Source organism: Pinus tabuliformis, chromosome 2_2, assembly GCF_031772625.1.
Source record: "Pinus tabuliformis cultivar Carrire ecotype Pingquan chromosome 2_2, CPIR1, whole genome shotgun sequence".
In the NCBI taxonomy this organism is placed as follows: domain Eukaryota; kingdom Viridiplantae; phylum Streptophyta; class Pinopsida; order Pinales; family Pinaceae; genus Pinus; species Pinus tabuliformis.
Window position 1 is genome coordinate 818,273,513 of NC_142300.1, and position 12,169 is coordinate 818,285,681.

At 43.0% G+C, this 12,169-nt stretch overlaps 1 protein-coding gene across 1 annotated transcript in view; it reads left to right on the top strand.

Annotated features, from left to right (window-relative positions):
- Positions 1–11,851, top strand: part of LOC149195480 (uncharacterized) — a 90,948-nt gene extending 79,097 nt beyond the window's left edge. The window contains exons 7-8 of the mRNA XM_089407930.1: positions 11,583–11,697; positions 11,829–11,851. Of these exons, the coding sequence (XP_089264056.1) occupies positions 11,583–11,697; positions 11,829–11,851 (138 nt within the window). The remainder of the gene's footprint in view (positions 1–11,582; positions 11,698–11,828) is intronic.
- The last annotated feature ends 318 nt before the right edge of the window (positions 11,852–12,169 follow it).

Here is a 12,169-nt window from a genome sequence, read left to right on the forward strand (position 1 = left end):
TATGATCTCAGTGAAGGTACAGTTATGATGAGACTGTCATGATATCAGTGGATCTACATGCAACTCTCCTGTACATATCATATTATGAAGATCTCGTTGATGAAGACCTCAGTGATGGTGCAACAATGATGATGATATCAGTAGTACCAAAGGAAGAGGATTGGTGTCTTGGCCTTGGAGTGGCATAGAGGGTCAAGTATAATGTTTTTGGTGCTCGTCAATTAGAATCACTATAAGAAGAATTATGTGCAGGTTTTCCTCTCCAAAGGGGAGAGGTTTTGGCCCTAGCAGATGTTGAAGTTTCTAAGTCTACCAGTTAGAAACCCTCCATGCACTTCACTTATTTATTCATGCCTACTTGTTCCGTTACTTAACAAGTTATTTACAATGTAAATACTGAAAATAAACACTAGTGCATGCTCAACGTATTACAGATCATCAATTGAAGGAAACAGATACAAACACACAAAATGACATTGTTATTTTTGGACCAATGTCCCCTGAAAAAACCAATGCGGGAAAACCGGGTTAGCTATTTGAAGGTTTTCTTATTAAACAGTTTCAGAGTACAATTTGGGTGCCAAATCCGGCTTACCCAACAAAGAATGCCCTTGGTAGTAGTACCTCTCAGTGTGAGACAGATGTCCCGGCTGAAACCCCGGATAAACCCTCTGACAGCTCCTCAGCTCCAATCTTCCCCAGAAACCCCAGTGTCAGCCTTTCTGGATTGCGTCAGCCTCTCTCTGCCTAGCATTGGCCCTGCGTCACCCTGAATAGGCCTGTGCTAGCCTCAGGAGGCCTTGCGTTTGCCTTTTGGCCCTCTGCGTAAGCTACGCTGGCCTCTCTGAAGCACTGTGCAACCCCTGGCTGCCTCTGCGTGAGCCCTGGCTGCTACTGTGTCACTCTCTCTGGCTCCTGCGATGATCTCTCGACACTATCTCTGCCTCTTTGTCTCTCTGTACTCACTGCCTCTTAGCTGCAACTCTGATCACTGATTCTATCTCTCTTAGCAAACCCCGCTCTAGAGAATAGAATGACTGATCATCTGGTGTATCCTCCAAGTGACCCTCAAGCCTCCTCTTATACTTTTCTCATTGACATATCAATGGCCGAGATTAAGTCTCTAATCGATAGCTAAGATTAGATCTGGCTTGATCCATGTCTTTTGGACCATTTTAACACAGTTTTATATTAATCCACATTAATATTCTAATTTCCCTAAGTTTAGACTTAGGGACTCCATTAAAAATATTAATTATTTTAATATCTCCTAAACTGTTTAGAATCTGCCCAAACCCTTTCTGGGTATTGGAGATCTCATGTGCCCCAACCTCTCCACCAAATTTCGTGGCTAGAGCACATCCGATGCTACCAGAAATCAACAGCAGAATGCCAGCTTCTTGTGTTCTTGTCTCTTTGTTTTGGTAGCAGTTTGATGAAGTAAACACACACACTCGTAATAAGAAGAAGATCAAGATAAGATAAATAGTAAAAGCATTTCACAAATTGTTATCAAGTATAGAAGAATCTATTAATGCTAACTGCCCTAGATTCTTCAACAAGGGTAAGGTTCTAATTCGACTAAGGTTTGAGGAATCACAACATTGGAGCTAATTTGGCTTGTTTTCACCTTGATTAACATCACACACTCAAAATCTAGCTTATTTTATGGTGAAAATTGCCTCATTAGGGCGTATGTCATCAACCCTAGGTAATTATTGCCATAATAAACCCTAATCCTACACAAGGATTCAACGTAGGGTTTGTTTGAAGGTTTTCCATCTCTTATTTTCTATTATATCTTCAAGTAAACCTTTTCATTGTGTTTGGTTGCCTATATGCACCTTTGTTGAACTATATCTTGAAACCCTAGGTATCAAGCACTCTTTTCTACGCCCAACTTATGTTACACTGCTCCTTTTACGTAGGGGATCGTGTCCTAATCCATAGAAGAAGTGCCTTTCTTAGCCATTCACATATATCACCTTGAGCCAATTGACTTAGAACATCCTTTAGGTGATAAAATGGGAAGCCTCATGTGTGGTAAAATGCTACTAAAGAGCAGGAGGTGGATTGCTAAGGTGACAGTGGCAACCATTTCATTATTACATCTTGGTATGGATCTTGCTTTGTCTTTTAAATCTCCTAATACCAACCCAGGTTTATTTTCTTACAACAATGATTTATTCCCAACAATTTTTTTAATTAACAAAATAAATCCTGAATTACCGAAAAACAAAATCACTGATACTTTAACATCTAGAAATATATGCAGCGTAAATAAATCAAAGAGTTCAATCACACATTACAATAGAAATAATTTACCCACAACAATTCTCAGTCATTTATTAATTTTAGATATTAGGGTTTCAACCCACAAAATTTACAAAGAAAAATACAGTGATTGGAACCTGCAACTTGGCCCTAGTGGAATAAGTCAACTCAAGGAAAAACGACCAGTTGGAAATCAACCTCAAATTCAACGTGAAAAAAAATCGACCCACCTCTCACTAGAAAATCGGCCTCTGCGCCTAGCTCTCGCTCGTCTGTTGTGCACTCACAACTCGACCTTGACAATTCGACCTTCCCAGCAACTACACTTCCTTCTTACTTCAACAATTCGGCCTCTCCAATTCCCAGTAAATCAGCCTCCTGAAAGTACTCCAAAATTATCCCTATATTTTTCTTCCTTCTCCTTAGTCGAACTGAGCCTCATGGCCTAGAGAATTTGTTCTCTCTTTCTTGAGAAAATCATTTTCCCAAAAATCCTTTAGTTGCCTCTCTCTTGTGTTCTTGTTGTCTTCATCTCTTCGCTAGGTTTTTTTATAATCTTCATTAAGACCAAATTGGTAATCCTAATCTCCCTTCTATATGATCTTGGAGATCAATGGTTGCGATTATTTCTAAGTCACTTAAATAATTGAATTATTTATCCTTAGAAAATGAATTAATAGTCCACGATTTAAGTTTCAGGAAATGTGGGTCGAGGGTCCGTTTCATGAAACGGAACAGGGAAACCCGTACGATACGGCCCGGAAACTTGTTTCTGGCCGTACTGGCATGTTTCTCGAGGAGGAGATGTGGCCAGTACGACCGGAAACGAGTTTCCGGGTCGTACGTTGGAGTTTCCTCTTGTAACTTGACTTTTTCTTGTATTTTTTTTTTAATTTTTTCGCTTTTAGTTTTTTATTGGGCGACTCAAATATCCTCTAGATGCTTCTGGATGTCTCTCAAGCTATAAAAAAAGGATTTTTTTGAGTAGGGTAGCCGAATGTTCAAGCCTATGGCCCTAGTTGATCCGGATTTAAACAGGAACGCAACAAATTACAGAGATAACCATGTACACAAAGATGCAGCGGAAAGAATACTTCATTTCATTAATGGAAAATACTGAAATATGCTTACAAACAAAAATGGAAATAAACTAGCTAGGGCGATGGTAGCTTATCTCTGAGAAGAGATGTGATGGCTACATGCCTCTGAACTGTGTTACAATGAGGCTCGAAGGCCTATTTATTGTTGAGAAACAATGGAAAACCCTTAACATTCCAAAACCTAACCCTAGGAGATGAAACGCCAAACTGTGGGCCCCGTTTGGGGGTAAATTGGTACATCAACTTCCCGGGGTCGTAACTTTGGCATATGATCTCCGTTTGACGCGTACAATAGCTCGTTAGAAAGATCTGTCCGAGTACTACCACTTTGGGAGGCAACATTGGTCCATGGACCCATGTTGCCCCAGATTCCCAAAAAAACGTCGTTTAGGGCCTCAAAACGGCTCCGGAAGTTCAGGACCCGAAAAACTGCTAAAAATAGTAAACTGTGCTACAATTAAGGAAACTGAAAATGCTGAGAAAGACAATGGTGGGGGTCCAGGTGGACTTGGCAGGTGGCCACCAATATCCACCTGGATCATTCCTCCCCCCTTAGGAAGCAATGGTCCCCATTGCGTTGAGCTCCTCCATGAGATGAGGAAACTTCTGCTGAACTTGTTCCCTGGTGAGCCACTTGCCCTGCTGAAGGAGTTGGCCTGCTTTGACAACTCGATACAGTTGGATATTCTGTTGGCGAGTGTTCTTGATCTGTGTGTCCATGATCTGATCAGTTGCAGCTTGTTCCATGCAATCTGGATTTAATTCTGTGGGTTTGAGCTGTTCTGCAATGTCGGATGTGTCTAGCAATGGTGGAAAGTATGGCCGAAGGCGGTCCACATTGAACACTGGGTGCAGGCCAAGGAATGGGGGAATGCTGAGCTCAAATGCATTGTCTCCCATAGCCTTAGTAATGGTGTAAGGACCATATCGGAGTGGTCTCAATTTCCGATAGGCTCCAGTAAGGCGTTCCTTTTGCAAATGCAACCAAACTTTGTCGCCCACCTGAAACTTGTGTGGCACCCGGTGTTGATCATGTCGCTGCTTGTACTTGGCATTTGATTTCTCAAGAATGTCATGGACCTGCTGGCGAATATGTTGGATGCGCTCAATGAAGCTGGTGGCCTTATCTGTTTCGGACTGGACATGAGCTGAATTCATGTGAGTAGCTGCAAGTGGCATGGCCACATCAATGGGGCATAGTGGCTGGAATCCCAAACCCACCTGAAAAGGGCTATGGCCAGTGGAGCTGTGAAGAGCTCGGTTGTAGCTGTGCTGAACATAGGGGAGGCTCTCGTCCCATGTGCGTGGATGCTTTGAGTTATACATGCGCAGAATGTGCACAATCATCCTGTTGACAACCTCTGTCTGGCCATCAGTTTGAGGATGGAAGGCTGTGGACTTCGTGAGTTTGGTGTCCAGCATTGACCAGAGACTGGACCAAAAGGTGCTGAGAAACCGACTGTCCCGATCTGAGATGATAGACTGTGGGATCCCAAAGTGCACCCACACTCGTTCAAAGAAGAGTTTAGCAGTGGCTTCTGCTGTGATATTCTTCTTGCAGGCCATCATAATGGCCATCTTTGAGAACCTGTCGACGACCACAAAAACACAGTCATTTCCATGCTTAGTGGAAGGAAGGCCTGACATGTAATCCATGGAGATGGATTCCCAAGGTCGACTAGGGGTAGGCAACGGGGTATAGAGGCCTTGCTTCTTAATGGTCGGTTTGGCAATGGCACAGGCAGTACATGATCGGATGTACTTCCCAACATCCTGTCGAAGATTCGGCCAATAGAAATAGTTTTGCAGTACTGCCACTGTTTTCTCGACCCCGAAATGCCCAGCAGCCCGACTGTAGTGTGCTTCCCAAATCATCTTGGCACGCTCGCTTGAAGGAACACAAAGGTGACCGAGGTGGCATAATAGGGCATCTTGGAGGTGAAAATCTGCAACCTGCCGACCCTCCAAGAGTGTCTGGTATGTGTGGCCGAATTCTGGGTCGCTTTTGTAGAGAAGTGGCCAATCAGAAGTCTCGTGCCCGCAAGAGTTGAGCACGGTGGTTAGCGCCATGATCGGTGGTCGACTGAGGCAATCTGCAACATTATTGGTGCTGCCCTTTTTATACTTGATATTCAAGTGAAACTGTTGCAGGTATGTAGACCACTTCTGATGGCGATCATTCTGCAATTTCCCTTGGGTCTGTATGAACTGCAGAGGTCGGTGGTCTGTGTGGATGACCGTTTCCTTCCCCAAAATGTAATGCTTCCATTGTCGGCAGGCCTGTACAATGGAATACATCTCTTTATCATAAGTGGGGTACTTCCGGACTGTGTCTGAAAGTGTTTCACTGTGATATGCCACTGGATGTCCATGTTGAGTAAGGACTGCCCCAATAGCATAGTCAGAGGCATCTGTCTCGACCTCAAATGGTTGTTGTAAATCTGGTAACGCGAGCACTGGTGCCGTGCAGAGGCGATCCTTCAACTCCCTGAATGCCTTCTGTTGAGATTCAGACCAAAAGAATTTTGCTTTCGCCCCGCCCTTGGTGACTTGACTCAAGGGCCAAGAAATATGAGAAAATCCCAACACAAACCTGCGGTAGAAGTTGGCAAGACCTAGAAAGCTGCGGAGCTCTGTTAGAGTGGTTGGAGAGGGCCAATCCTGAATGACTTGGACCTTGGCTGGATCGACATGCACCCCCTGTTCATCAATGATGTATCCCAGATACTGAACCTCGGTCATGCCAAAAGTGCATTTCTCCAAATTGGCACATAGCTTGTGTTGCCGCAGTGTTTGGAGAACCTGTCGGATGTGGTGGAGGTGCTCTTCCCAACTCTGGCTGAAGATCAGAATGTCATCCAAGTATACTACTACAAAGGAGTTGGTGAATGGCCGCAAGATGTCATCCATTAGCCTCATAAAGGTTGCAGGAGCATTCGTCAATCCGAAAGGCATGACCAACCATTCGAAGAGGCCCTCCTTGGATTTGAAGGCAGTCTTCCACACATCTGAGGGTTCAATTGGTACCTGGTGATATCCTGACTTCAGATCGATCTTGCTGAAATATTTCGCCCCCTTTAGTTGGTCTAGGAGGTCATCAATCCGCGGGATCGGGTACCTATTACGGACAGTGATCTTGTTCAGCGCCCGATAGTCAATACAGAGTCTCCACGTCCCATCCTTCTTCTGTACCAACACTATCGGGCTCCCACAGGGCGAAGAACTCGGACGGATGTGACCTTTCTGCAGGAGCTCCTGAATCTGCCTCTTGATTTCATTGTTCTCCAGAACGGAGCGCCGATAAATTGGTCCATTGGGTAGCGGCGCACCTGGGGTCAGATCGATGGAGTGCTTGACTTGACAGTGCAGAGGAACCCTTGCCGGGGAGGTGAAGATGTCTTCGTACTCCTCCACAATCTTGTCCATCTGTAGCTGCCGTGCAGAGGGACCCCGTTTGGAGGCCGCGGCCACTGTCTTCTTCTTCCCTTGAGGGCGTATCATCAGGAAAACAAATTTCCTGGTTTTGGAAATGATCTTACTGCATTGTTTTGCAGTAATCAAAGAGATGGCGGCAGGTGGTGCTACCTCTGGTATCCTGAACAACTTATTTCCCAATGTAATAATAACAGCACGGGGCCTTGATTCATACACAGCATGTCGCTTCCACAAGTATGGTTGTCCTAGTAATACATCACAAACTTCAAGGGGAGCAATGTCACACAATACCTCATCCGTGAAGGGCTTGATGTTGTATGGAAGGCGACACTGCTGGCTCACGCGAAGATCTCGCCCTTGGTGAAGCCACCCAATGGTGTATGGTTGTGGATGTGCTGTGGTCGGTAAGCCCAACCGCTTCACGACCTCTGCCGAAATGAGGTTCTTTTGACTCCCGCTATCAACAATGAACTGTATCGGGGAGCCCTTTACCCACATCTGGGAGTGGAAGAGACGCTCCTCCTCCTCTGGATCTTCGGGTTCATTTTTCTGGATCTTTGCGGTAGCAACAGTGGCGCTGGGATCCGCATCAATGATCTGCTTCCCTTTTTCATACCCCTTATCGGGTTCTGACTCAGAGTCGGAACATGCATCTGATTCTGAAACCTTTAGCTCAGCCACCAGTGACTGCTTGGCCCGACACTCACTTGTGTTGTGAGTGGAGCTCTTATGGAACTCGCACCATTTTCCAGTGTCCTTTCTCGGCTTCGCGGCGTTGCTCTTTGCTTGCAGCTTCGGCTGGTTGTCTTGGGCTGTCCCGCCTTGGCTTTGTCCTTTGTTCTGTGGTTTAGGGGCACCTTTCCCCTGCTTTGGATTCGCAGATCCAAAGTCTCGCTTCTTTTGTTTAAACTTCTGCTCGACCTTGACGGCATACCGGTATGCTGCGCCGAGCGAGGGGATGTTTAGGAACTGTATTTCTTCCTGGATGTACTTGTGCAGGCAGCCACGGTATTTGAGTATCAAATGTTGCTCCGAATCCTTGATACCCAACTTTGTGCGAAGGGTATGGAAAAGATTGGTGAACTCCGGCACGTCTTGGTCCCTTCCCTGCCGCAGCGTGGTCCACTTTATGTATTCATCCTCATAGCTTCCGACAGGGTAGTACTGCTCCTTGATGGCATCCCGGAACGAATCCCAGGTGGGTGCGGCTGAAAATAGTGAGCCAGTACTTTCATCCTTCTGCTCGCAGTAGGTTTCCCACCAGTCCTTGACGTGGGGGGCTGCTTTGAGAAGAGCAAAAACAATCTTTTCCCGACTCGAAAATTCATGAACAGAAAAATAACCCTCTAGCAGATTTAACCATTTATCTACGGCATCGGCGTCTATCTGACCCTCGAATATGGGGATTTCAAAATTAACTTGTACCTTAAAGGGTGTGGCGTTTCCAGAGGAGCTGCTGGAAGCCGATGCGCCGCTTCTGGGTAGCCGCTGAAGGATCTGCGCAAAGCTGTCCATCATCGCGTTCCGTTGTCGCTCGAGCGCTTCTTCGAGCAAGATTTTGATGGGATCTCCTGCCCCCTCGTCTTTCTTCTCGTCCGCCATGGGAGGCCGTTGGGATTTGCGAGGCTGGTCTTGCAAAGGTTCAACCAGTTCAAGCCCTAACTCCTTATATCCCGACCTTGTTGGGGACATGCAAAGAAAAACAGAGAAAAAGCAGACCGCTCTGATACCACTGATCCGGATTTAAACAGGAACGCAACAAATTACAGAGATAACCATGTACACAAAGATGCAGCGGAAAGAATACTTCATTTCATTAATGGAAAATACTGAAATATGCTTACAAACAGAAATGGAAATAAACTAGCTAGGGCGATGGTAGCTTATCTCTGAGAAGAGATGTGATGGCTACATGCCTCTGAACTGTGTTACAATGAGGCTCGAAGGCCTATTTATTGTTGAGAAACAATGGAAAACCCTTAACATTCCAAAACCTAACCGTAGGAGATGAAACGCCAAACTGTGGGCCCCGTTTGGGGGTAAATTGGTACATCAACTTCCCGGGGTCGTAACTTTGGCATATGATCTCCGTTTGACGCGTACAATAGCTCGTTAGAAAGATCTGTCCGAGTACTACCACTTTGGGAGGCAACATCGGTCCATGGACCCATGTTGCCCCAGATTCCCAAAAAAACGTCGTTTAGAGCCTCAAAACGGCTCCGGAAGTTCAGGACCCGAAAAACTGCTAAAAATAGTAAATTGTGCTACAATTAAGGAAACTGAAAATGCTGAGAAAGACAATGGTGGGGGTCCAGGTGGACTTGGCAGGTGGCCACCGATATCCACCTGGATCACTAGTGTTGATGTGCAGTTCATGGTAATGTTAAATTCTTAAAGTAAAAGGATGAAAATGAAAAATAAAGGAGAATATCACTTTTACTAAAAGGATGAAAATGAAAAATAAAGGAGAATATCACTTTTACTTAAATTTTTAACATTACCATGAAATGACTCATGATGTTTGAGAGTGGTTTCGCCCTCATTGGATTTCATATGGAGAAACTAGAATTTTAGATTTCACTCAAAATCCAGCAGAGTTATCTGTTTTTCAGGATTTCAGGATTGGGGGGATTGCAATGTTTCCATTGGATTTTGTCATGTACTAGGGTATGGAACTTGTATTTAATCAAGATAACCAAGCCCTCTATGCATGGGAGACTCCCAATAGTCAAGAGCATGTAGGGTACTAGGGTATGAAACTTGTATTTAATCAAGAGCACTAAGGTCGTTCGACTATGTAGGAGGAGACTCCCAATCAAGCACGAGACGAGAAATTAGAAATTTGTCGTGGCTGATTTTGGATATTTCTATTTTCATTATGTGATCATTCATGAGTAAATGTGATGTAAATTTAGAGACTTATAGTTTATGCATTGACAATTGACAATTTAATCATAATGTAATAAATTAGAATGTATCATATATGCTTTATGATTGCACATATTTCTTAAATGTCCTGATATATATATATATATATATATATATAAATTGCGTTTCCCTGTTTCCAAAATTTGGGGGGGGCCACGTTTCGTACCCGTGCCTGTTTCGGAAACTCATACCCGTTTCCCCGTTTTGTGCAACTTAGTCCACGATAATTAAATTTATTTAAATATTGTACCTTTCCTAAGTTTGAGTTAGGAAAGAAAACATAAATCATTTACTCCACCAAGCAAGCGGCTAAAGAGACAATAAATCATCTTCCATATCCTAAGACACCAAGCCTATGCAGAAGACCTTCTGAAGCTACCACAAGCTTCAACATTTTGAGGCCTCTCACAAGGCCTGCTAGATTTTGAGTTAATGGGGAGGGTAACGACATTTCTCCTAGGCACCTCAGCTAAACCCAATTGGCAGACATGTTTCCATTTATGAAACTGCTAGGAAGTGTTTTCCAGAAGTTTATGAAGAGTTTCCATAAGTTACCATATTACAATGTTTGCAGTGCATGAGCCTGGTGTTAGAACTGAGAAGCTTCGGATTTAGCTTGGGAGTATAAAACATGTCAATGGCAAGAGTGCAGAATTTTACATTAAGATTGAATGAAGCAGTTGTACTAAGAGGGTCATTACTGTGGGAGTTAACTTTATTTTCCAGGAAAGAGGGAATTAGAGAGAATCAAGATTTTCATGCTTAGAATGACTTCAGGAAAAGACACATCCATATAAGTTAAGGAGCAAATCAATTCAGATGTTAGTTTGACAACTTAGAGTTTCTGGAAAGGAATGGGTTTTATAATGCTCCTGTGGTTTCGAAGTTGTTTCATATAGGCTTTTGGTCCTTTTATCTTGTAAAAAGGCCCCTGGGCATTTGAGCTAATACAATGAAGCATTGACAGGAATAGTCATGTTTTCTCCATGTCACTGTTTTTTTTGGATTTGGATTGACTACCTCTGGGGTCTTGGAATGTTAGTAATTCTATTCCATTTTCTGAAGCAGGAGTTGAAAATAGTACATTCTATGGGTAAAAGGTGTATGAGAATTGACGTACCATAAACCATAGATGCTTTTTTGTTGCTTGAAAGTCTTCTTGAGCCAATTCATACATGTGCAAAATTTGACCAGGAAAATAAATAAGCATTTTATATTGATCAAAAGAAAACAACACATTAATCTTATTTCTGTGGTCTATATTGAGTTTGGGTGTGCAAGTCTAATGTTGTTTTGTTGAAGCATAGATTTTTCATTTGGAAACAATATTATACTGAACTCATGAATCACAGCTCTGCCATAATTGAGTTTCTTTGAATATTCTCTCTTAGATGGTGACTTCTTCCTGAAACAGTCTTTCCATTTTCTTTTTTGGAATAATAGTTTGTTAGTGATGCATGATAATTGCAAAATACAATAAAAGGATTAAGTATAAGTCTTTCATGTAACCCTGATTTGGTTGGCTTTCACATACTGTTCTTTGTAATGAAGCTTAAGTTTATTGCACATCATGCCTCATCCTAACAGGATTTTGCAGCCCTGATCTTATCCCTGACACATCTCTATTCATCCACAGCAGGTTTTAGTGCAATTTTGTACCAATGAGCTAAGACATGTATGAATTGTTTATAGCTATCTTCATTTATCACCTTATTTTTTAAGATATACAATGCTCTTGGGTACTGCTGTTCCTGACCTTAATATTTGGTGCCACCCATTGACTTTCACAAGTCGTGCTATTTATTTGTTGAAGACTTGATCATTAATCATGGTATATATATGCAGGTCAAAGTTCATCCAAAACTAGTTCAGGATGTGCAATTAATCATCTTGGAACTTGGCAATATTACTGTTCTTTGGGAGGAGCAGTGGCTTAGCACATTACAAGATCTTCATGCAGGTAGAATTTATTGCCAATGTAGCAGCATGCTTGATTTACTATAAATTGAGATCCTGTTATTTCTGTGTAACTTTGACTCAGTTACGAACAAGATATTATGTTACATTTTTATATTGATGTGTATTTATTAGGTTTAATCTTTGATTTCGTTTGAGCTTTGTGTAGCTTAAGTTGTTGGTTTGCATGGGAGCACATTGAAAGGAAGATGGAAAAAAGTTGTATCTTTTTTAAGGCATTCTAGTATGGATCACAGGTTGAAATTGAATTATAGACCATTGTTGGCTGTGTAGTTGTTCCTGTATTTCACCTTTGTGGTTATCATTTGCCCCTAGTCTAGTGTGACTTTCCTTAGGGTCTTTCTTTCACCTTCTAGGAGGGGGCACAAATAGGAGGCTCTGATGGTGTTAGTGTTCCATGTTATTCATACTTGACACTTACCACAATTCACCTTATTTTGTTATCACATCTTTCT